Source organism: Nothoprocta perdicaria, unplaced genomic scaffold (genome assembly GCF_003342845.1).
Source record: "Nothoprocta perdicaria isolate Ctin4 unplaced genomic scaffold, notPer1 scaffold_217, whole genome shotgun sequence".
NCBI lineage: Eukaryota > Metazoa > Chordata > Aves > Tinamiformes > Tinamidae > Nothoprocta > Nothoprocta perdicaria.
The window spans coordinates 959561-984869 of record NW_020455390.1 but is presented as its reverse complement, the minus strand read 5'-3'; the positions used below and the strand labels follow the sequence as shown (position 1 = coordinate 984869).

The window sequence follows — 25309 nt, the reverse complement described above, 5'->3', positions numbered from 1 at the left end:
TGGGCTTCGTTCTTCCTGAAACAGTGCAGCTGGTGAAGAGATTTGGCCATAAAACTTGAGCTGGAGGCCTAAGTGGTGGCCTAGGCAGAGGTCCCTGTTGAGATGGGGGTGTGTGTGCCCTGAAGCTCTGTGCAAAGCTGGAGCAGCAAAGTTTCCTGGCAGCCTCGTGCCGGGCTCCTGTGCGGAGCCGTCTGGAGGATGCGCCGAGGAGCTGCCAGGCRGGACATATGGCGAGTTTGGGGGCAGGCTGCGGAGTCGAGTGACGTCTGTTGGCACCCGGGGCCGGAGAGAGCCCGGAGGAGGAGGAGGAGGGCTGAACCACGCGGCGCCGTTGGTGTCGAAGCCGCTCCAAGGGCAGCCTGCGCTTGCCGGAACTTTTCCTCTTTTCCTCATTTCCATGCTGGTTTTTGGCAGTTTTCTATCAGTTTCTTTCTCTCTCTGCAGTTCTCTTGCCTTTTTTCTCTCATCCTCCCCTTCCTTCTGCCTCCCTCCCTGTTTCCCATGATGTTTTTCCAGGCAGGCTGTCCCTGTGACTCGCAGCGTCTCGGCAGGGTTGGGATGAACGGATGGGGCTGCTCCGGTCGCTTCCCTTCGGAGCGTGGCAAGCGATGCCCAGTGCGCGTGTGACCTCCTGCCCTGGTGTCCCTGTCCCCTCCAACAGCGGTGCCCTGCTCGCCCTCGTCATCCTCACCCGCCAGACCTTGGCAGCCCGTCGCTTCGTGTACGTCTATTAAATACACGGTGCAACCACATCCGGAAAGCGGCAAAATTTGCCTTGTCCAGCTCCTACATTTTTCGGAAAAAAAAGGATTAAAAAAGCTGGGTTTTATTATTTTTTATTTTATTTTTTTTCCTCACAAGGAAGGAAAAATAAATAAATAAACTCCAAGCCACAGTTGGAAAAGCGGTTGCTAGCAGCATTGTGGCTGCGAGGCGGCCGGCCCTGCTTGCGCACGCGGCTGCCGGTGYGTGGTGTGGGKTTTTTTTTGTTTGTTTTTTTGTGGTGATTTTGTTAAAAATACGCAGCCCGTGGCCGCCCCTCGGGGGAGCGCCCGGGCCCGCTCCGCGCCGCTTGCTCACAATGCTCCGCGCCGGGAACTTGGCTTCCGCCGTTTCCTGTTATTTGAACGGCTCTGTCAGGCACAGGGCTTGGTGCAGGGTGGGTTTTTTTGTCTTCTTTTTCCTGATTCGGTGGGTGTGCACGTACRTGTGTGTGCACAGAAACCCAGGCGGGTAGCTTGGACACTCCATGCCTGTATTTTGGACATTTTTTGCCTAAACAGGGTGAAAAATGGGGCTTTTTTTTCCCCTGATAGCAGTGGCTCTGCCTCCTCGGAGCGCCCGGTCCCGTGGCGCCGGATTGACCACGTTGTCCCAGGGCTGCTGAGCAAACCCACCCTATYCCAAGCAGTGTCCTGGTTCCTGACGCGTCCCCCATGCTCCCAGCTCGGTTTGTTATTCTGCGGATCGCCCTTCCGAACGAATCCGCGGGAGATTGATGGGGAAAAGCTCGTTATGCACTTCCYGAGCCGCTTCCCCATAATTTGGTAGCGGCAAAATGCACCATTAAAGGCAGAGAGCCCTGGGAATGATGGGCCGTAATTAGTTGTTGCTATAATATTTTTGATGGAATGTGTGTGGATACCACGAGTAGTTCTTTGGGAAGTCGGTCAAGGCGAGCGGCGCTTATGGAGTGGGAAGGGGCGATCCCGTTCTCCCAGCCTGGCYGCCTCTCCATTAAAGCGCCTGGCGCTTGCGGGAGGGCTTTGAGGGGAGCAAAGGGACCAGCCTGCCCTCCCTTCCAATTAGGAAGGAAAACCCGGAGGAGATTTCTCTGGAATAAAAGGCTTTTTRGGGGGCGGATGGGCGCTGTCGCTGGCCGTCTCCGTGCCGTGGAGCTGCGCGTTGGCTTTGCTCCTGCTTTTCTCATTCCCGAGCAGTGCAGAGCCCAGGATGGAGCAGAGCTGCACCCACGGGTGCCCCTGGGGCTTTTTGCACCTGCATTAAGGGGTTCTGCATCCTTGCACTGCGGAGGGAGGGAGGGAACGTGCAGGTCCTGGCAATGGGGGCCGTGGCGCAAACTCTTGCGGTCCCGATGGCCTCGGGACGGCAGAGCTGGGACGTGATTTCAGTGGATGCTGCAAGGGCTGGTGCTAAATAATAGAGCCTCTTGGCGTTTGTTTCTTGCATTGTTCCCTCTTCCTTATAGTGCTGCCAAAGTCGGAGTGAAGCTTCCCGAGCTGTGTGGCCGCTGTGGGCTGTTTTTGCTACAACTCTCAGGAGAGAAACAGGGTGGCGGAGGGGAAAGTTGGCTGTTTCTGAGCACGAAACATGGGGGAAAGGTGGTGCTTTCCTTCTGGAAAATGAAATCCTGGAGTCTTCTGCCTTTCGAAGGGACAGAGACTGCTCAGGGGCTTCAGTGTGTCTCTTGGCGTGGGCCTGAGGCCCGTTCTGCTCTTGTGGCCTCCTAGGAATGAGAGCTGCTGCTTGGGCAAGGGACTGCATCTGAGCTGCCCCTTGGAAAAAGGCAGAGGAGGATTTTCACAGCCTCCCTGAGCAGAGCACTTGCTGTTACCTCCTCACCCGTTACCTTACCTGAGTTTAGGGGCGGTTGGTCTCTTGCCAGACTTCCAGGCGCGTTTGCGTTCTCCCTGCCCGCTCCTCGCAGGCCGGCCGTCGATCGCGGTGCGCTGGACCTGCTCACACTGGACCTGCTCGCGCTGTGTCGCTCTCGGCATCGTGCTGCGCTGGAGGGGTCTCAAACGTGGCTTTTTGGGCAGGAGCTGTCAAGAAATGAGCTTAGCTCCGCTTCCTGGCAGTGCACGAGGGTTTTCCATGGAAGAATCTTATACCTTGTTGGGAAGAGCCRTCAACAAGATGGCATTAGATGATGGAAACGAGAAGTTCAGCTCTGTTGTATCTTGTGCTGCTCTGCTCAGCCCTGGCCCCTCAATATTTGTGCTCCGAGTTCACAGAATGCTCAAGGTTGGGAGGGACCTCTAGAGACCGTCTAGTCCAAGTCTAGGACGATCTAGATCGTCCTTTGGCCCCATGATTTGAGACTTGCCGCTTGCTCCTACGAGATGCCACTTACCCCAGCCCAGACATCAACTCCTTGTTGGGCCTGGGGTCATCTCCGTGTCGGGCATGGGGTGCCTCCCGTGTCCCCCATGAAGGAAGGCGTGGGCAGCCCCTTGGGCCCGGCCTCGCAGCAGCTCCTCCCCGCGCACCTCGAGTGCGGAGCAGTGGAGCCGCGCCGCAGATGGGCGCTCGGCGCCGCGGAGCGCGTGTGCTCCTGCATCCTAATTGCTGGCATCTTTACTTGTTACCAGTGTAATTGTGAGTAGACGTTTGTTTTTGTATTGATAATTAGGGAGTGGAGCAGATGGCGGAGGCTTCGTTGGAAGTAATGTGTCCATTAAAGAAAATCTACTGTGTGCAGCTGAAGATTCCCCGCTCGAGCGGCGCCTTGCGTGCCCTCGCCGGGCGCCGCGGCCCTGCTCTCCCCGAGGCCTCGTGAAGGATGCGGGGTCGCTCTCCTCGCTCCTTCCCCTGCCCGTGATGGAGGCCCTCGCCTCTGTGGCACCAGGGCATGCGCTGGGGCCTTGATTACCTGTAACCTGCAGGAGATCCCGTGGGTGGCCCCTTGGTGCTGGAGCTCCCAGCAGGGTCTGTCCTGCGTGGGCACCTCGGGTGGGCACCTCGGCCCGGGCAGGGCCMAGCAGGAGGCCGAGTGCCCGCTGGGACAGGGGAAGGGGCTCCGCGGTCAGATCCCCCCGCGCCTTGGAGGCGCAAGCGCTGGATGAGGAGGGAAGGGAGGCAGGCGYGCCGTGAAGGCTCTGCAATGTCCGTGCCTGCTGAGCCCTGTCTCGCTAAGCCGAGGCTCAGGGTTAGCCAGCAAAGGTGTGGAGGCATCATGCTCACCGTGAGGCACGTCTTGCCTCGCCTGGCAAACCGTATTGTGCAGATATGGGCAGAGGGAGGTGTCTCGATTACCAGAGAAACGCAGCGGTGTYGTTCAAGGGCTGCACCTCGCCCAAGGGGGTTGTCCTGTTGCTACAGAGCCTCCACAGGACGTGGGACACGAGTTGCACGGACCTGACTGCCGGTGTGTGGGATGTGAGGAGGTGACGTGGCCCGTGGCTCAGCCCTGCGCTGGTGTCTCTCCGTGACCTGGCAGCCAGCGCCGCTGAGGCCCGGGATGGCTCCTCCTGAGGGCACGTCGCGGTGGTGTGGTGGGGCAGAGCTTGCTTGCAGGTCAGCGCTTGGGGTTCCTCYAGCGAGCGACCCAGAGGGGACTCGGTGTTCAGCTCTGTTTCGGTGTCAGTGACACAATCRATGGATGTCTTAGGTGTAATGGATGGTGTCCTACGTGAGGGCTTCTCCTGAGGGGCCTTAACGTGCCTCTGTTTCTCCTTCTCTTCCCTGGCTTCCTGAGGGCCACGGGGGCAGAGCAGGGCATGGGTTTGTCCAGCCAGGCACCCAGCAGCTCTCTGGCCTCAGGTGATCGTGAGCAAGAAGGCCCATGTTTCCACGGACCTTCGGCACGTATTGCAACCTCGGGGGAGCCCGAGGAGGAGCAGAGGTGCTCAGGGGCTTTGTGGGCAGCTCTCGTGACTGTGCTCCTGGTGGGCTTGGTGGAAAGGGAGCGCAGCGCCCACGGCTTCGCGTCCGCCAAGCCCCGGTGTGCGTGAGCCGCGCTGGCTGTGCCATCGCTTCCCTCTCACAAAGAAAGGTCTGGGGCCACGGGAGGAGAGAATGGGAGGAAAAGGGCACATTGGGGCCGTGGGAGGGGAGGAGCTGCCTGGCTGGCCCCACTCTCCGCAGGCTGCCCTGGCTGCCCCGACCCGCGGGGCTCCAGGTGCAAACTATTGTTCCTTGGCCTTGCATTTGCAGAGCCGAGCCGGAGGGCTGGGAAAAGGCTGCCCTTCCTGTGCCCCCTGGCCGGCGTTTGGCAGAGCTGGCACGGGGACCCGGGTGCATCTCGGCACCCTCCCCACGAGGGTTTTAGTGCCGGGTGCTGGAGCCCCTTGGTGCTCGCGGGAGTGGGGAATGCTCCATGGGAGCGTTTGGCAGGAGGGGCAGGGTGGAGGCTGCCCCGGTCATGTGCGCTTCCCGTCCCTGTGGCGACGTCCATGGGAGTCGCTTGCTTCCTGCTTGCTGGAAGTGTTCCCGGGAAAATGAGGAGCTGCTGCCCATCCTCCTGCCTGCCTGGGTGGGATGAGGGGATATGGGCTGGTGGATCTGCTGCAAACAAATGAACCTTGGAGGGCTTTTTCCCATCTGCTTCTCTGTGTCGTCATCCTCACTGTTCTTCTTGCTGTGGCGCTCGTTCGTTCCCGCCATGCCCGTGTGTCCCGAACCTCGCTGACAGCCTCTGGAGTCGCTCACTTGTTTCTGCTCTCTTGTGTGTCCCCAGAAACCTTGATGGATACCCGGACGGCGACGGCGGAGCTGGGCTGGACGGCGAACCCGCCTTCGGGGGTAAGTGGGGGCCGTGGAGATGTCGCCCACCTCGGCCTTGGCAGGACCTTGCAGTTCCTCAGTGCTGCTGCGTTGCTCAGCATTGCTCACGGCGCTTTGGGGAGCGCGGTGGTGATGCCCATGGTGATGCCCATGGGCGCCTCCGCGCAAGCAGAGCAGGGATTCCCACGAGCTGCCAGCYGGCACAGGAGGCAGCTGCTTGTGTAGGGATGTGCAGCCCTCCCTCTGGAATAAYGGTGCAGATACTGCTCCAACTGTCCTCAGCCCTGGGAAAACCTTCATTGGGTACCATTTTGGTATCCAGCAATGACTCTAGTGAGAGCAACTTTGACCTCCTTTGCTACTGAGGTGTTCTGGGATATCTGTGTCCTTCAAGGGACCAAGTTTAACAAGTCTTGCATGGTAGCGGAGACAAAAGGGTCTTAATGGGGACAGGAGAGAGGGAGGTTGTCCCTTCCATTTTCCCTTGCAAAGAACCTTTCAAGTGTCAGTGAATGAGATCCAAGGGAGAGTATGAAGCGTAGCTGCTCCCAGCTAGCTGCCTGCCTCCCCAGCAGTTCGATCCCAGCCTAGCAGCACTGCACGAGGGAAGAAACACCGAGGAAACCCTTCTTCAAAAGCACATCTTCCATTTGGTTTTGATGCTGTGTAGATCCTTAGAGCAGAGATGTGGAAAAGCCACTGCTTTCTGAGAGTGTGTGAGAGAAGTCCMGCCCAGGTCCAGTTAGGAAGCATCTCCTGCTCTGAACCATGGACTTATTGTTTCCAAGGCATGAGGGAATGTAGCCTTCCAACACCTTGGGGCTTAAAGATGGAGGCACCAAAACCTCTTGGGAACCTCTTGGCCAACACGCCTCAACCCAAGTGTTGAAGAGGCCAGATGTGGTGCTAGCTGCTCCTTGCATCTTGCTGTTTGGATTGGTGACAGTTGTCTTGTGCAGGCAGGGGACGTCCCCGTGGCACATGCATCTGCCTGCGTGCTCCATCCCAACACAGGACTGTGCTTCTCCCAGCTCACCTGTGATGTGCCGTGGTGTCTGGAGAAGACAGAGCTTCCTTCCGTGCAGACAGGTCCCTGCACGCGCTGCTCTCCTTGYGCTTCGCCTTCCAGGGAGAGCGTTCAGCGAAATCACCGTCTCCATCCTCGCGCTCGTGCGTTCGCTCTCTTTCTGTACCAAAAGGCTTGTAATTAGGAGACATTAGCAGGCTCAAAACAGCTTTCATACCTGGAACATCATCCATAATTGCACTCAGCAGTGCTCTTCCCTGGCTATTAATGTCACTTTTATGAAGTAATGAGGAACAAAACACCCTGAGGCACTTAAAACATCTTTTTTATATAATACGAGTCTTTGAGGAATGGAAGCATAAAATAACCTGACTCACATTCCCCTGACAGAGAAAGTGATAGACAAAGACAGTAGCAGACGGGGGAGAAGATCAGTTGGAAAGGCGGGCGCGAGCTTAATAGATGGGCTTAACAGCTTGATAGGTAGTAGGTTGGGTAGCRATGGATGCAACAGCGGGGTGACGCTCAGGTGGGCCAGTGGTGGGTTCGAGAGGCTCTGTTAAATCAGCAGAACTAAAGAGGTGGATAAATGTCATGGAGAAAACTCTAATAGAGTTTCTTTAGTTATGTGTGGTGTCTTGGTAGGCCCTTTCAGTGTGGAGGGTTCAGCCCTGAGGCCTCAAGTATGTGGAACCAGTTGAGAAGGTGTAGGAGACAGCCCTCCTTAGGGCTCGCCTGGCTTTTGGCAGGTCTTCTTGAAAGCAGTTCCACAGAGTTACTGAAACTACATGGCATAGCTTTAAAAAATACGCAGTGCGATGGGTACGCAGCAGGCACGAGATCCTGTCCCTCAGTGGAAGGGGCCTTTGAAACGTGGGGTTTCACAAGGGCTTTTGAAAGCTCTGTGCTGGGCAGGCTGTACCCAGGTGATGGACAAGGCTCTGCATGCCCTGAGTTCAGCCCTTCCTGGTCTCTTGTGATGGCCTGAGCCACTCCATATGTCAGGGGATAGTCTAGCACTTAAGAGCAGCTCCTGCTCCAGGTTGGAGCTCGCTGGTTTGTGTTTGTTGCTGACGTAATTAAAATAAAATACATAGTGCTTCCTCTGTCCCTGCACTGAGACAAACTTCTGTTTTAACTGAACAGAAATYTATCTTGAGGAAGCTCTCAAGAGCGGTGTTACATGGAGCAGGGCCTGCTGAGGTCTCTAGGTCCAGGATGCTTCAGAGATGGGCAGATAGCGACGGCTGATAGGACCTTGCCACCAGCAGCGGGTGACGAGAAGACCTGGGCGGTCACAGTGAGGTGCTGCGTAGCCCCCAGCCAAGGGGAGGTGAGGCCCAGGGAGGCCACAGAGGCAGGAGTTGACAGATAAGGAGCCAGATGGATGGGTGCACTGGTAGATGCTCTAGCAATAAGAGGGCCTGTGGGCTCCTGGCTGCATCAGGAGGATGTTGCCAGCAGGTCAAGGGAGGGGATCCTGCCCCTCTGCTCAGCTCTGGTGCGGCTGCACCTGGAGTATTGGGGGCAGTTCTGGGCTCCCCAGGACAAGAAGCTCCTGTGGAGCTTCTCGAGAGGGTCCAGTGGAGAGCAACAAAGATGATTAAGGGACTAGAGCATCTATAGGTATGAAGAGAGACTGAGTGAGCTGGACCTGTTTAGCCTGGAGAAGAGAAGGCTGAGAGGGGATTTTATCAACATGTACAAGTACCTGAGGGGAGAATGTAGGGAAGAGGGGGCCAAACTCTTCTCAGTGGTGGCCAATGACAGGACCCAGGGCAGTGGGTGTAAGTTGAAACACAGGAAGTTCCATCTCCACGTGAGGAGGAGCTTCTTCACTGTGAGGGTGMCAGAGCCCTGGCACAGGCTGTCCAGGGAGGTTATGGAGTCTTCTGCTCTGGAGGTCTCCAAAGCCCGCGTAGATACGACCTCTGCCCTGTGCTCTGGGTGTCCCTGCTGGAGCAGGGGGCTGGACTAGATGATGTTTAGAGGTCCCTTCCAAACTCARCCGTTCTGTGATAAGAAATTAGTAAAAAGGGGAAACAGAGTCAACGAAGGGAGGGAGAAGAGCAGCCTAGTGCGTAGGCAAAGGTGATGGCAACCACTGGATCATGCGAGGATGCCAAATTAGTCCCTCGCAGCCCAGGGTGGCGAGAGGACGAGCTTGGCCGTGGGGACGAGCCTGCCCGTCCTCTTCGCTGGCTCGGTAAACATCACGTAACAACAAGGCCAACCTTGAGCTGTGCTCTTTGCTTTAGCTTATGAGAGCTCAACAGCTAGACCCGGGAGCAAATATTGTGACTCATTTGCTGGCAGTGAGTACTGCGAGAGCATCRCCTTTTGGAGGGGAAAAAAAAAATAAAAAAAGGCATTTTTGGTTGTATTTACCTCAGTGCTGCAGTTCACAAGAGGGAAGCTCAAGGAGCAGGTGGTGTTTGGAGGGGAATGGAGGAGGCCCAAGGTTGCAGCGTTGGGTGGGTGTCCTCCCCGTCTGTGCCCCAGTGGAGGGGGTGCCGATGTGCGCGAGCGTCGCCGTAGTGTCACACCTGGAAATTATGCACGATATTCACAGCGCTGCTTAAAGCCTTGCCATGTGAATAACGCTGTTATGAGGAGACTGTAAACATGGATTAGTTGAAATGAATGGATTATGAGGTTGTAAATCTGTCGGTGGGACTCTAATGCCATCGTAGACTATTCACAGTTTGCTGCTGTCCCTTAATTGAAATTGTAGCCAAGATTGTATTAATGCACTTCTATAAATCGAATTGCAAATCTATTCTCTCCCCTGCAGCTGCAGTGTGGCTTTGGTTTTGGTTGATTTTTATTTTATTTAATTTCTTTGCTCACAGAAGTGAGACTGCCCTTCCTCGCACCTGGGGTCCCTTAGGTCCTGCAGCGATGACTTGGTCTTTGTAGAGACACAGTCTTCTGTCACAGCCCCCTGGTGTCTTGGGCCTCCATGGGCCRTGCATGTTCCCTCTGCCTCCCTCTCACAGCCACTTTCTGCTCCTTTCTTCAGTGGGAAGAGGTCAGCGGCTACGACGAAAACCTGAACACCATCCGCACGTACCAGGTGTGCAATGTCTTCGAGCCCAACCAGAACAACTGGCTCCTCACCACGTTCATCAACCGGCGCGGCGCGCACCGCATCTACACAGAAATGCGCTTCACCGTGCGGGACTGCAGCAGCCTCCCCAACGTGCCCGGCTCCTGCAAGGAGACCTTCAACCTCTACTACTACGAGACGGACTCGGTCATTGCCACCAAGAAGTCRGCCTTCTGGACGGAGGCACCCTACCTCAAAGTGGACACCATTGCTGCCGACGAGAGCTTCTCACAGGTGGACTTTGGGGGCCGGTTGATGAAGGTGAACACAGAAGTGAGAAGTTTTGGGCCCCTGACCCGCAATGGCTTTTACCTGGCTTTCCAGGACTACGGGGCTTGTATGTCTCTCTTGTCAGTCAGAGTCTTCTTCAAGAAGTGCCCTAGCGTGGTGCAGAACTTTGCCATCTTCCCAGAGACTATGACGGGTGCGGAAAGCACCTCGCTGGTGACTGCGCGGGGCACCTGCATCCCCAACGCCGAGGAAGTGGATGTGCCCATTAAGCTGTACTGCAACGGCGATGGGGAATGGATGGTGCCCATCGGCCGCTGCACTTGTAAGGCCGGCTACGAGCCGGAGAACAACGTGGCTTGCAAAGGTAAGGTGCTTYTACTGGTGTCTAAGGAACTGTGGATCTCTGTGAGGTTTTTATGGAGCATGTATGTGTAGGCTGTGTGTTGGTGCTGGGAATGCTTGCCTGGAAGATGCCGGTGAGCAAGGAGGCCTTGGAGGAAAGGCGTTGATGGGATGTGGTGTGTAGGGGCATCCAGTAAACAGAGTTTGTGGGTGTGTAAATAGGGCTGCTGTGAACACGAGTCCTAAAGGGCTGACTCCAATGCTTGGTGCTTCTTTGGARGTGTTAGGTGGCTGATGAGTGCAGGCAGCCCGTGCCTTCCTCGTCATGGAAGGGCATGGAGCAGCGTTGCTCTGTATGTGCTGGGGTTCTATGGAGGTGCTTGTCCCTATGCCACCATCTGGGAGCCTGGGATGGACCAGTACAGCTAAATGTGAGGGCTGTGAGGAATTGGTCTGGAAGGTGCCCTGTGCTGGGAGGTGTGTCCTGGCCGAGCCGCTTGCGTCCTGCTGGTCATYCCTGAGCGGAGCCTTGGGAGCTGGGCACCCCTGGTTCTTCTGCAAGCTGTTTTGGATGGTGTAAATACTGAGCGTGCAGCATGGAGCCAAGGGAAGGGTGGAGAGAAGAGCTCCACAGGCTGCTGTCCACTTGCTTGGAAAAAGGGTAGGGTCCTGCTGCTGGAAACAATGATGGGACATTGCAAGGCACATGGCTTTGTGCCTCACCTGSTCCTGCACCACGACATGGGAGGATAAATCTGAGGGTGGGGCCCATGGTTGTAACTCCTTACGGGTGCTGTGCAGCAGAATTGTACCAGAGCCCTTGAATTTTTCCTCATTTCTTTTTTCTTTTCAAGCTGCACATTTGACGCAAAGTAAAACCTTACTTGCAATGTGTTATCCTCTTGTGGGGAACTGAAGGAAAAGCCCTTTTTTTTTTTTTTTTGAGGAAGGTCTCTTAACCAGAATGTTTTTGCGAGACCTTTTCTCTCTGACTCAGCAAACGAGAAACTCGCATGCTCTTATGGCAAAGTGACATTTTTTCCCCTTTTGTACAAAAATAAATACTAATTTTTGCTAGAAATTAGAATTGAAAAATTAATGCTGTTGTGCTAGAAGTTCATAATAACGTCAACAAGGTAAAGCTGCCTTAGGTTTTGTTGTCTTTGATCCTCTGGGGCTGTGGAAGGTGTTCTGAGCAGGTGTCCTCTGGAGAGGAATCGTTGGGATTTGTGTTTGGATGGCTGGGGAATTAACTGTGAGTGAAAGCTGGACCTTGGGTTGGACTCTGGCACCTGTGTAGCTTAAGTGCCCCTGTTGGCTGTGAACTTGGGTTTGACCTTGCCAAAGCAGGGCTGGGAAGACAGCAAAGGCGCCTTGTGAGCTTGGGCAGTGCCAGGAGGGTCTGGGCTGGAGGCTTTGGGAGAGGAGGGCACTGCTGGGGCTCCTTGGCCACYGGAGAGGTGGAGCTGCCGGCACCCTGAGCCAACAGGGCTTGGGGTCACTTTGTGCTGGCGGTTATTATTGCAGGCGCAATGAATAATTCATGGGGTGCAGCAGCCCGTGCTGCGCTCGGGTTCATATTAAATCCATTCGTCTTGTTGTGCCCTGGCTCAGGGCCTGGSTTTGTGGCTTGGGCAAGGTGCGGTGGGTCACTGAGCCACAGGAGGAGACGTGGGGACAGGTAGGGTGAAGGACGAGGCACCTGGGGACTGGCTAGATCCTCGTTCCCCCTTGAGCAAGACAATTAAATGTGCTCTATTCTGCTGGCGTTTGACTCTAAAACCTACTGATGACAAGCTAGCGCCTCGGGCGGCGCGCTGGGCTCTGAGCTGAGGCCTTTTTGACTCTGAGCAGCTTGAAGACTCTCTTAGTGCCTCCTGACGAGGTAAAGCCACGGAGGAACGCGGGTGTTTCATGGCACGGAGCAGACTGCAGGCCCAGGAGGCAGGCTCGGCGTGAGAGCAGCGGCGCCAGGGCAGCCTTTGAGGCGGCTGTGTAGATCTGGCAGAGATTTCAGGGTTTGGGTGGGTCTCTTGAACGTTTTTCTCCGCCCCACCTTGCCTGGCACCGTGGGCCTTGGTGTGAGGGGCCGGAGGAACGAGGCATTCCTGCCTAGGCCGCGACTTGTCCTTCCCCTTCCGTGCCACAGCCCTGCTGCTAATTATTGATTTCCTCTATTTATAAACCCCTGGGGGCTGAGAACAATAGAAAACAATAGCAGAAGATTTATAAAGTGCCCTTTTTTTCTTTTGTTTTAAATAATTAGGAACGTTCTGTAATTATCAGGCGCCTAATTTGCTGACGTTTAAGAAAAAGAAAAATGAGGGAAACGTTGCAGTTTSCCCCGAAACGTGGTGAGTGCTGCAGCATGTTGGGCTTCCCCGCTGCCCATCCGCCAGCTGCTCCGTGCATCCCGCGGCATTCCCGATGTGGTCCTAGGGGTGACGGCCTTTGCCAGGAGCCCTTCGGGGAAGCCTGACTGCTTTCTCCTGGGGMGAGATCAGCCCCTTGATCCTGTCCCTAACCGGGGCCTTCGTGAGGCGCAGGGACCTATCGGAGCTGCGTCGCTGCCCCTTGACCACACGCCGTGACGTCGGCGYCAACCACGTCTTGCGGACACCCCCAGAACGTCACCATGGGGATTTGATGGTGCCATGTGGGGAATATCGCCCCATGGACACGCTGGATCCCCTGGGTGGATGAGAAGTCCTTGTTGCCGTGGTTCCCCACGCGCTTCCAGGCCTCCCGCGGYGCTGGCGCGCCCGCCCGCTGGCCACCCCTTGACGCTGGAAGATGGCGGCTCCCCCACGCGCCCGGAGGAGCTTGGTGCCCGTCCGGACCGCCCTTGTGCCGCGGCGGCTTCTCACGATCCTTCCTGTTGCCGCCACTGGGTGGAACAGGCAGCCCAGGTTTCCCGACGGCCCTGCCTCCGTCGGAAGCCCCGCGCTTCTAGAATGAAAGGAAGGAGAAAGGAAAAGGTGTAATTTGTCTTAAATTATGCATTAATGAAGACATCCATTAACACCCATAACAATTTCACAAGGAAAATGTCCAGGAAAACCTTATTAATATATTTTTTTAGTGAGTGAGGTGGTTTATAATGGAAGTCTTAATTAGACATTATTAGCAAAGATGTTCCTCTAGTGGATTTGGGCCCTTTCTGTCCATGTGCAGACCTTGGAAACTCTGTGTGCTCCCTGCTGGCCTGTGTCACCTCCTGACTGTGATCACCTCCTGGCAAGGGCCACCTCGCTTGCAGCACCTTCTGCCCAGGCTCTGCCCTGCTCAGGTGCTTGGAGGGTTTCATGAGGGCTTCCTGAGGCCAGTCGGGTGGTGAAGCAGAGCAGCACCATCGTGATCAAGCCCCCTTTGAAGGAGAAGGGAAGGAAAAACAAGTCAGGTGAGGTGGAGACATGGGGAGGATGCATTCTCCAGCYGGAAGACCCAACCTGAGTCACTGTGGTCTTGATCATTGCGCTTGAGAGCCTAGGCAAGGTTTAGAGGTGTCCGCAGGAGACACAAGGAAGGTGGTGAGAAGGAGGCTTGGGACCTCCTCCTTGTGAAGAAGCACTTGAGACCTCTTWATGGTGGGGCTGGTTGAGAAAGGAGGAAACCAGTGTTCATCAGWGCTGCTCCATGACTTGGAGAAGCCTAGATCCAGAGAGTGGCCTCCTTGGGGGCCGTGAGCAAGGACCACTTGCTGCCCTGGCCCATCTCCCTGTTGGGCCGCCTCCATGGAATAGCAACTGCTCACACCAGGCTGCTGTTTTGCTGGCGTCAGAGGGATTGCCAAGCCAACTGTCGAGCCATAACATACGGTTTTGTTTTTCTGCTTRTGTTTTATCTCCTCCAAGAACACCATGGGCCATTTATTTATCCCCCCCTTTATAATGAGAGCTCTTGAATGTTATATTGATTCTAGCCTTAAAAGAAGAAGAAAAAGCCCGCATTGATTTTTTTTTCAAGCTTCCCCCCCCCCCCTTTTTTCTTTTTATGAGCTTATTTACAAATGGGGGAATAAATCTGCTTCAGGACTGTTGACTTTGTTCTACCCTGTTAATGGTCAACCTAAGAAACTTTGTGCAGTAGCTTAAGTGTTTGGGCAAATGAGTCGTTTCTGATGGCGGTGACCAGGAGCGATCTGTCCTGGGAGCAAAACGTCCTTCTGTGACTTGGATGTGTGGGTGCTACTTGTATTTGGACTTTGTTTAGAATATCAATAGTGATATTTTAATATGTTTTTTCAGTACGTGCAGCTTCCCTAAGTGGAGAGTTTGTATGGTGTGGCACTATCAAGGCTCAGCAATTTTTGAAATTCAGGATCCTTTGCACAGATCTGTACGTTGTGTCACGATGAGCCAGGTCCCTGGAGAAAGAGCCACTTGAAGTGGCCGTTTTTCATTCCCAGTGGTTTTTGCCTCTGAGGATTATGCGCCAAGAGCACGGACGCGACGATTAAATCAAAGCGTCCGTCATGCACTGAGTGCTCCTCAGGAGGAGGAGGCAAAGCCCATGGTGAGGATATGGAGTCCTGTGTGACTCTTCCCRGATGGAGGCGGCTGGATGCATTAGTGGGAGACAGGGAAGTAGATTTGGCTGGATCCAGTTGCCTGCTCTGAAAGATCCTCTGAGTGCTAATGGAGGAGCTTCCTGGTAGCATTGCCCAACTTCCTCATTATCCTGGTTATAAAATGAAGTCAGCAAGGTGGAGGGTTGGCCAGCAGCTCAGTGGGGAAAGGTGCCTGGAAGCAAGAGATTTTGCCAGGAATGTTTCTCCTCACTGGCAGGAAATTCTGGTGCAGTAGCTTGGTTCTCTGTCAAGGCCATCACACTGCAGCCTCTCCTCGTCCTCAAAACTCTTTTGAAGGATGAGGTGAGGGGGCAAAAAGGCYGAGGAGATGAGTTGTTCTAACTTAGTTATTCAAGATATCAACCTAGATATTCAAGATATTCAACCTAGAGCAATTTCCTGGGGTGGAGGCAGCCCTGCTGCTTATGCAGCCAGGGTAGTGAACATGGTGGTGGCATCTGAAGGAGCTTAGCAGGTGGTTTGGGCAGAAAGGTCTTCTGAGCCTTGGTTTGGTCAAGCATCTAGTGATTGCCCTGCAGTGTGGGCACCTCTACAGCTGCCCCAGAAAGCCCCTCTAGGCCTAGCTGTGCTTGCTGAGGGGTGATGGGGAGCTGGGAAGTTCTCCTGGATGCCTCTGTTGTCTCAAGGTTCATTTTGGAGTAATAAGGTGTTATAGGCAAAAATCACCCTCTGCCCCGGTAAGAAAGCAGCGGGAGGAGAAAATTTCTCCTGAGTGCAGTAAAACAGCCCTCGTGTGGAAATGAAATTGTATTTTGGGAAAAAGAAAGAGCAGAGAAAGAGAGTGCAGATAGCAGGAAAAAAAAAAAAAAAAAAGAAGCAGAAAGAAGATGGGCAGAACTTTGAGAAATTGCTTCTCTGGCTTCCCAGGCATTTCTGGCTCCCGCCAGCTCTCGAGATTAGGGCTGATAATAGTTTCTCCACGGGAACAAGCAGCCTCGACCGAGGTGAGCACTGTGCTCGCACCGCTTAGCTGCGTAGGGTGGGCCAGGAAGCATTATTAAAAGAGGCAAATTATACAAAATTTCTACTTCTATAGATGGCCATCRCTTATAATAGAGAGCAAATTACTCGCATGAGACGAGGCTTGATTTGATGCCGACACCTGTGGGCAGCCCAGCCCTTGGACCCTGCTGGATTCTTCTCCTTGGTTTGTCCTAGGTGCAATTCCTTGAGTTGCAACCTTGCTCTGACACCTGTGTCTTGGCTAGGAGGGATTTGCTGTGATCCCATGCGTGGCAGTGTGGTCRGCCGGCCACCAACGTGTCCTTTGACCCGTCCATCCTGGTATGGGCACTGATGGGGAGCCACTTCCTGTGTAATTAAGGTGGAGGGGATACTGCCTGGCGTGAGCTCGAAAAGAAGGTGCTATTAATGGAGGGCTGCATCTGCTCCCCGGAGAAGGGGATCGGGGTGCTGGGAATGGGGACTGCCCTTCACCCACTTGTGGTTTCCTGCCTCAAGGGAGAGCTGGGATAAAAAAATAAATAAAACAAGCTGAAGAACATGGAAATCAGGCTTGTGGTGTCCGAAATCCCCAGGGGAATTGTTCCAGACGCAGAGTGAAAAGCAGATGGGTCCTTGGGGGGAGTTTCCAGCTGCTTTGTGCTTCCCTGCTCCCTGGCAGGAGAGCTTCAGCACCCTTTTATCATAACCCCTCCCCAGCCCGATGTGGCCACGTTTGATAGAGTGCCCCATTTCCTAACAGCACCTCGTAATGTTCTTGACCTGGGGAAGAACTGCTCCCTGAGCTCTGCYGTGGTTTATTTTGGTGTGTGAGCTCCCTTTCCCGCTCGTTGGATGGCTCAATAGCTCATGGAGGTGTTGAAGGGTGGACATGATGTGCTGGGTTAAGTGGGACATCRGAGGATCATCTCTTCGGTGCAGGCTGCAGTCCCGATCTGTTGACTTCTGGAGACAAGAAAGGGCTGTAGAAATCTCACACTTTTACAGCATGGAGGAAATAATTTCACTGCAGAGACTCCTGTATTGAAACCAATAGGTAGGAATTGAGTAGAGCGTCTTCTACATCTGTGTCCAGCCTTGGTGTTGAAGGCAGCAGGACACGGAGCCCCCCAGCTTGGCTCCACCTTGCTCTGATGGTCATGAGYGAGTGGCTTGGGCTCCAGGAGGGAGGGACAGCGAGGGACCTCCAGGTCCAAGGAGTGCGTCCCAGGTAGGGGAGAAAGGGCAGTGGGGTATCCCACAAGTGGACATGGAGAAGGACACRGGCAGTCAGGAGGTACAAAGCGAGGAGGACCACGATAAACCTCGTGTAGAAGCTGTTTCTGTGCTGATTTCAGCAGATTTAGTGGGAGCTTCGTACCCACAGTTAATGGGCACATCAGCGGAGCTTACGTTAGCGGCGCAAAGCGGCTTAAGCTAAGCCTTATGTAAACTGCCCTTATTAAGCCAAAGAGTGCCCAAATTGGCCACAGTTTAGCGAAATCCATTTTTCAGTTGTGTCTTTAGTCACGATGGGCGGGCCGTGCAGCCGGGGAGGTGAGAGGATGCTATGGACCCCATAGGTAAGGAGCACTTGGGTTGGCACTCGCTCAGCTGCAGCCCTGCAGGAGCTGGGGTTGGGGCTTCCCGTGGCTTATGGAGCATCACGGATTTCACCTGTCGTTCCTAGAGTCACTCCTGSAGTGCGAGAACAGCCGCCACCTCTGCGTGCCTCCGTGCTGTGCTGGACTGGCCATCTACTGCTGCAAAATAAGGGTCTGGAGAGGCTGAGGAGGCCAAGTTGGGGGTCTGGAGCGGTCGAGAGGCCTAGTTGGGGTCCCAAAACTTCTCCTAGGGCATCTGCTCCCCATGTTGGTCCCATGCAGACGCTTCCGAGTGGTGCATCGGGCCGCCTTGCCATTGCCACTCACCTCCTTGGGTTGATCTCRATGCAGCATGGGCTGCTTGGCCTCCTGCCGCTGCTCCCCAGCCCGCGGGGTTTGGTTTTCGTTCTCTTTTCCGGTGCCTTGGGAATGTCCTTGCCCTTTCCCATCAAGGTAGGCGGGCGATGGAGCGGCCCTCGCTGTCCGGGTGGGGGAGCCCATCTGTCCGCTCAGCCTGGGACCTTATAAGAGGATTAAGTCTCATTCCCTGCGTTCTCACCATCTTCCTCATCCAACCAGCCCGTTCGGGGCAGGTCTCTCAGCTGCTGCTGCCAAATGCTCCCAGGCGTAAGGACATGGAGAAAGCGGAGCCCAGGGCGGTGCCTGCCCGGGTGCAATCGGAGCTGTCGGGAAGGTCGGTGCAAAATCAGCTGCACATCGAGGACACCAGGCCCCGTCAAGGGCTGGTTTTTCTCCAGCTCTGTCTCCTGCTCCTTTTCAAGACAGCCCAAGCCCCATAGTGTCAACTCCTGCCCTACAAGCACCACCCAAGTCCTGCCCCTTGTCTTTCTGGGGCAAAGCTCTTCCCTCTTTTAGAGTAAGAGCAGAAATAAGAAGGGGAGCCACAGTGAATGGTGCTTCATTCCTGCGTGAATATGTCGCTGCAGAGCAGGCTCAGAAGCCACTGACTAATTTCCCTGTGTCCTGGGGCAGGTTTAACGTGAGTTTTTTTCCTCCCTGAGGTGAAGGGCTGGTTTAGTTAAGCCCCTGTGTCATGAGGAGCGGGGGCCTCCCCTCTCCCTGGGTCTGGTAATGAAGGTGGAGTTGGGTAATAAATGTCATGGGAGAGAGAAGCACCGAGTACATGGCTGTGGGGTGAAGCTGCACGCTTGGTGTGACCAGCTCACTGCTGCAGGTGCTGCAGGAGCCTATGGTGTCTCCCTGAGAGCTGGGATGTCCCTTGGTGGTTGGGCTTTTTGGGTGTTTTTGGACACCAGTGCCCTGGCGCCTGCCAGTTGGCCATGGCCACGTTGCATTGAGCCCGATTCTCTCTTGTCCCCTGCCTGCTCTGGAGGTTGCRGAGTCTCCATCCTTGGACWTGTTCAGGAGGGGTCTGGGCAACGTGCTGTAGTTGGCCCTGCTTGGGCAGGGGGTTGGACTGGATGATCTCCAGAGGTCCTTTCAGAGCCCAATTCTGGCAGGATTCCTGACCTGGGGGCCAGGATGCTCCAAATGCAGAAGTTCCCCTTCCTTGGGTGGCCTTTCYGCCTCCACCGGGTACGGCAGGAGCATTCGAAACACGCAGGGAGATTTGGTGGCTCTTTCTTGCAACCCGAGGCCTCGTTGAGCTAACAAGGCATGGCAAGGTGTACGGCAGCAGGAAAGATTGCGATTCTGTCTGGAAAATTGGAGCCGSTCACGGTCCCTGTGGCGTGTTGCAGGGCCCGGGCTCGGAGGCAGCTGGTGAGTGCAGGCAGCAGCAGTGACTCCCAGGCTTCCCGTCCCGCCGGGTTGATGCTGCTGGATGTCTTTCCCTTCCTGGGCGGCTCATCTCCCTTCCCTTCCTTCCTTCTCCTGTCCTCCCTTCCTTCGTGCTTTACAGCCCGAGGAAGCTAAGGGGGCTTCCTGGGCGCCCTGTGTCCAGGAGGCCTCCAAAGCAAGAGCACCACRGTCTGTAGCTCCTCGCTGAGGCTCCTCTTTTACCAGCTCCTCAGGAAAAGGCTGCTCCCTGTCCCCAGAGAGCCTCGGAGCCGCTTACCATAGAGGAGATGTCTCCTTCCATGCCTTTTTTCCCCCTTTCTTTCTTAACTAAAGCTTCCCTGAGAGTGTAATTAAGAAGAGTGAGTTCCCGGCAGCATCCGAGCGGGTTTGGGGTGACAGAGGTTCCGCTCGGCTGCCCCTGTGCTCCTGTTCTAGAGCATTGAGCTCCCCAGCGCTCGCTTGGCAGCCCCGAGCACAGCCAGGGCCTTYGGAAAAGCCTTTGGGTGAAAACCAGGCCAAATCGGAGCTCGTTGGGCAGAGGGAACCCCACGGGGCTGGGGGACACGGGTTGAAGCTCGTCACGGGGTGACGAGTGTCTAGTTCAGCCTTCCTGAATGAGGAGCCCTGTGGGCAGCGCTGGGGCTTGAGATCAGGGAGGGAGCGACCRCGGCGGGACGGAGCCGCTCAACGGAGCCTCCCGGAATATAATTACAGGAGAGAAATGCTAATTTGTAATAATAACAATTAAGAGCGGCGCCTGTGCCGATTACAGGGCTTTGCGGCGGAGCGATGAAAGAAGCCCGCGCGTGCCGCCGAGCCCGGCGCGCTTTGTTGCTTTATTTTGACAAGCGCCGTTTAGTTTAATTGTAATTAGAGCTAAACAAAGCCCTGGCGCCGCGGCACCGGCAGGCCCATATGCCGGGAGCCGGCGCGCGTCTGTACCGGCGCGACCCCCGGGCCCGGCCTCCTCCCGCGCGTTGGCCCACGCGGGAGCCCTCGCCGTGGCTTTCTCCGAGGAGCTCCCTGTGATTCCCCTGGGTTTCGGAGGGTCTCCCGGCTCTGGAGAGCCTCCGTGGTGGTGAGATGTGTATGGYGGGGAGCTGGCAGAGCCGGGCGGTGACCTTGGGTGCTTGGGGGACTTGGGTGCTGAGGCCTGGAAGGGGAGGCCACGTCCCTAAGTGGAGTTTTGCCTTGGAAGCCTTCGGGGCAACCTGGGGCTGGGCCTTTGGGCCAGCCTCCCTGGTGCCGCRTGGGGTCCCCTGTGTGTCACCAGCCTCCCTGGTGTCCTGTGGGGTCCCCCAGGTGTCACCAGCCTCCCCGGCGCCCCATGGGGTCCCCCGTGTGTCACCAGCCTCCCCAGTGCCCCATGGGTCCCTCGCGTGTCACCATGCACCGAGTCCTTGGGTGGGGCTTCCTGGGGAGGGAGAGCAGCTCGAGGCCCTCGCAGCTGCCCCCGGGGAGGAACCGGTTGCGGCGGGAGCAGCCTGGCGGGTTGGAGCCCCTCACGGAATTTGCTCTTTTGATAATGGCGTGTTCCGAGCGGGACTCGCATCCAAACCCGGGTGATGAATCCAGGGATCGGCTGGGGAGGCCGCCCCAGCTCCCGCTTGGGTTGCCCCGGAGGAGCCGAGGTGGCCGCCGGCTGGGAACCGGCTCGTGTCGATGCTGCTGGTTGCGTCAGGCTGACGGCGAGGGGGGAAAAATCCCCCCAATAATAAAATTGTAAAATAGCGGTTTGATTCATGCTTTTTTATCAGCTTTTAATATCTGGAACTACCGTGTGAGCAAGAGGCCTCCATGAGTTTTGAATGGCAGGTTAAAGGGCTCCAATAAAGATTAGATGGCCGCCTATCTCCCAAGGAAATTGCATCCAAGTGGTTACTCCTGCYGGCTCCCGTTAATTTCCTCCTCAGGGCTGCCTCATATCCTGGTGCCGCGGGCAGGGGCTAAGAGGCGCTTCCCGTTATCTCCATCACGGGTGCGTGGATGCGATGGGGAGGGTGTGGGGGCCGTGGGGCACAGCAGGTGCCCGGGGTTGGGGTGTCGGGGCGCGGGGTCCCCCGCGGCGCTCCCGCTGACGCCCTTGTCCCGTGCTCTCTTGCAGCGTGCGCGCCGGGCACGTTCAAGGCCAGCCAGGGCGCGGGGCCGTGCGCGCCCTGTCCCGCCAACAGCCGCTCGGCGGCCGAGGCGGCGCCGCTCTGCGCCTGCCGCAGCGGCTTCTACCGCGCCGACCTCGACGCGCCCGCCGCCGCCTGCACCGGTGAGTAGGGGACGCGGGGAGGGGACCCTCCCCTGAGCCCGGCGTCCCKCTGGGAAGCAGCTCGGGAAGGGGCCGGGGGCTCTCGGCTGCTGCCGGGATGGGGAGGCGCAGGCTTGAGYTTCGGCCAAGGCCCCCCAAGGAAGCGCAGCGTGCTCTGGGCCATTGAATCAGTCCAGCGAGGATCTCACAACTGAGGGAATTGTGGATGTAGCCGTTCCCGCTCGGATCTGCGGAGATGCGCRGGATGCCAGGGAGCACCTGGAATAGGGAATTAATTGGCTTATCCTGCTGGAGCTGTCACGAACAGACGGGAGGGACAGGCGGGCGGGAAGAGTTGGAAAGGAACCCGCATCTTGGCTCTGTCTCGTTACGTAGCTGCCTTTCAGAACGTGACACCGACGGGCTGCTGTCCAGCACGAGCCGCTTCCCCGTCCTTATTTCTTCCCGTTAAAGCTTCATTTTAAAATGCTCTAATCGGAGGGCCCAGCTGCTCTGTTCTGCAAGGGCCGTTGTGGAGTCGCATCATCCCGGGCCGCGGCGGACGCTGCTCCTTGCAGGCACGATCCGGACGTGCCGCCGGAGCGGCTCCAGCGTGCGGATGCGGGAGCGGCTCCGCACGCGCTGCTGGAAGGGAGAGGCTGCGGCTCTGGGCTGGGCCGCCCTTGCTGGCGACAGCTCTGCCGCTGCAAAACTGCAGGAATACGAATTTTTTATTTACGTTTTCCTTCGTTTTTGCYGTTTTCTAGCCATTTTGATGCACCACTTCCCTCCGCAGTAGCTGTGGCAACAAGGCTCCTGAGGGGAGCCTGACGAGGGGAGCCGAGAAGGGGGTTCGGAGCGGGGCCAGAGCCGCCKCCGCCCTGGCGCCCTTTGGGATTTTGCCCGTCCATGTCTCATTCCCAGCCCCTCTATCCCTCATGGCCTRTTTTGCTGATAGCTGGAATTGGGGCTGTGTTTAATTCCCATCTTCCGGAGCGGCTGTGATCGCTCCCAGCTCCGTATTCCCCATGGATTTGATCAATGAACTCTCTAGCGCAACCTCYGAGCTGCTAATAAAATAGGGAAGGAATAAAGCAGCCTGGAGGAGAGCCGTCCGCGCCGCTCCGAGCGGGATGTGCAGGGCTGGTACGGCCGCTCCTGAGGTGCTGCTTGCCCGGGGACGGTCCCCCTGCCCCACTTGTCCCTTTGGGGCGCTCCCATGGGCTGCCCACGCTCTATGCTCCGGTATCTTGCGGGCGTTAAGGTGGGTCCATCCTCACGGTGTGGTGGCAGCCCAAAAATTGGGGTATGGGGGCGCTGGTGGAGCAGGGCGCAACACGAGAACCCGAGTCACCCGTGCTGCTTCCCGCCAGGCGTCCCCTCGGGGCCCCGCAACGTCATCTCCATCGTCAACGAGACGTCCATCATCCTGGAGTGGCACCCGCCGCGCGAGACGGGCGGCCGGGACGAYGTCACCTACAACATCGTGTGCAAGAAGTGCCGCTCGGACCGGCGCGCCTGCTCGCGCTGCGACGACAACGTGGACTTCGTGCCCCGCCAGCTGGGCCTCACGCAGACGCGCGTCTTCATCAGCAGCCTGTGGGCGCACACGCCGTACACCTTCGAGATCCAGGCCGTGAACGGCGTCTCCGGCAAGAGCCCCTTCCCRCCGCAGCACGTCTCCGTGAACATCACCACCAACCAGGCTGGTGAGCGCCCCGTCCGCGCGTGCCAGCTCCGCCCTGGGSGTGGGTCCCGGCTCCTCGAGGTTCTCCACAAGGCGGGTGCCGTCTCCCGTGTGCGGGGACATCCCTGCAYGGGTGCCGTGGATTCCCCCATGCTCATCGTGGCCTTCTCGGTCCCAAATGCTTTCACAAAGGCTGTTTCGGGGGGTGTTTGCTCTAAGACCTCGATCACCCTATGTCCTATCTTGTCCTCCTTCCCCTCAGGCACCCTCTTCCCATCCTGCTTCTCTCCAGCAGTTCTCGAGCATTTCCCCCACTCTGTGTCCGAGTGTTTTACCTCCCTTTACCCCCTTCACACTAACCCTGCGCCCCGCGTGTCCCCGCAGCGCCTTCCTCCGTGCCCATCGTGCACCAGGTGAGTGCCACCATGCGGAGCATCACGCTGTCGTGGCCGCAGCCCGAGCAGCCCAACGGCATCATCCTGGACTACGAGCTGCGCTACTACGAGAAGGCGAGCCGCATCTGCACGCCCGAGCTCGGCGGCGCCGGCGCCTCCCGGCCCGCCACGGTGAGTGCTCTGCGATCTCCTGCCTCCACAGAGGGCTGAAGTTAAACACAAATAATTAGAGTGATCACTAGAGATTCACAGAATGTTCAAGGTTGGAAGGGAYCTCTAGAGATCATCTAGTCCGACCTTCCTACTCAAGCAGGGACACCCAGAGCATGTGGCACAGGGTGGCATCCAGGCGGGTTTTGAAGACCTCCAGAGAAGGAGACTCCACAACCTCCCTGGGCAGCCTGTTCCACTGCTCTGTCACCCTCACAGGAAAGAAGTTCTTCCTAAGAGCTTCTTCCAACTTCTTCTTGGTAAAAAGAAGATTGGAGACACGAGGTGTTTCCCCATGTCTTTAGCTTGGGGTGCGGTGGCCAATGGCAGAAGCAGGTCACCCTTGATGTGACTTGGGCAGGGACACGTGGTGTTGGGGTGGCTTAGGTGCCTCCACGGTCGCCTGCTCTCCCGGAGCTCTGCTGGAGCGGAGCTGGCTGCGGGATGAGGGATCCACTCCAGCAGGTCTCTCTCCTCCTCCAGTTTCTTGCTGATGTTTTAGCGTCTTTTCTTCCTCYCGTTGCTCTGAGTTATTCCCCGTGGGCCGGCCTATGCCGCCGGTCCACCTCCTCCGTGCACCGCGCACGGAGCCTCCAGCTGGAAAATTCCTCCGGCTCCTTCCAGGAGGCGCCTTTGGCAGCCAGGCCGCTCCAGCTCTTCCTGACAGAGCCTCCTTGGAGAGCCCGGTCCCCTTTTCCCTAAGGAAAGACGCTGTCCAACACCCCTCCCCACCCAAAAGCATCTGCAAAACCCATCTCACGACAACCTTTGGGCCCTCGTTTCCCCGTGGAGAGGGCGGCCACGCGGCGGGGCGGCCGTAGGACGACTCCTCTGCGTGGGGAGCTGCCGATTCTGACGCCTCTTTTCCCGTGTCCCGCAGGAGCACAGCGAGTACAACTCGTCCACGGCGCGGAGCCAGACCAACACGGCRCGCGTCGAGGGCCTGCGGCCCGGCGCCGTCTACGTGGTGCAGGTGCGGGCGCGCACCGTGGCCGGCTACGGCAAGTACAGCGGCAAGATGTGCTTCCAGACGCTGAGCGACGGTGAGCGGCGCCCTCGGTGAAGGAAAAGCAGGAAACCGGCCCCAGCATCCCGGCCTCGCGTCGGCCGTTAATTGGGATTTAATAAGAAGGGATATTGCAGATTATTAAATAGTAATTGATTGTTGGATGAGGGGTTCGCAGGACTTAGGCGGCGCGCGGAGGATAAAGCTGGTTGCTGGTAATTAACTGCGGAATGGGGGAATGCTGATAAATGGGCGCTGAATGGGGTTTTCTTTGGAATTAATTTTGGTTTAGCTCTTGCTTGTGGCTCCTGGAGGGGATGGAGAAGCCCTGTTCTTGTTTACTCTGCCACCCTTTCATACCTTAGCTTTCAAATGGCCTTAAGGTAGACAGAAGCATCTTTCATTAGATGCCGTCTACAGCACAATGTGATGGGAATCTCGTCAAGTCTCCTTGAGTTAGATGCACAATGAAAATTAAAATAAAATGGCTTTTTTTCTGCTGTGGGGCTTCTCAGGGATGTGGTGGGTGCTGGGGCAAGGAGCAGGGCTCAAGAGGCTGCTGCAGTTCCTGCTGCTTTGGGGTTTYRGGCTCAATTTTGAGTGCTGTGGGGGTTYTCTGGTGTCTAATATGAGCAGGCGGGTTGTGCAGCCTGCCCCWGTTCTGTTGGCCGTTACCAGAGTCTCTCCTCTGCCTGTTTT

At 56.7% G+C, this 25309-nt stretch overlaps 1 protein-coding gene across 2 annotated transcripts in view; it reads left to right on the top strand.

Moving 5' to 3' along the window:
• Nucleotides 1–5388: 5388 nt before the first annotated feature.
• The window catches only part of EPHB1 (EPH receptor B1), a 28937-nt gene continuing 9016 nt past the window's right edge, over nt 5389–25309 (top strand). Inside the window, exons 1-6 of one of the 2 annotated variants that reach the window (XM_026038708.1) lie at nt 5389–5484; nt 9516–10197; nt 21178–21333; nt 22686–23021; nt 23384–23565; nt 24485–24647. In XM_026038708.1, the coding sequence (XP_025894493.1) occupies nt 5428–5484; nt 9516–10197; nt 21178–21333; nt 22686–23021; nt 23384–23565; nt 24485–24647 (1576 nt within the window). In that variant the 5' untranslated portion in view covers nt 5389–5427. The remainder of the gene's footprint in view (nt 5485–9515; nt 10198–21177; nt 21334–22685; nt 23022–23383; nt 23566–24484; nt 24648–25309) is intronic. The other variant, XM_026038707.1, reaches the window with a different exon arrangement.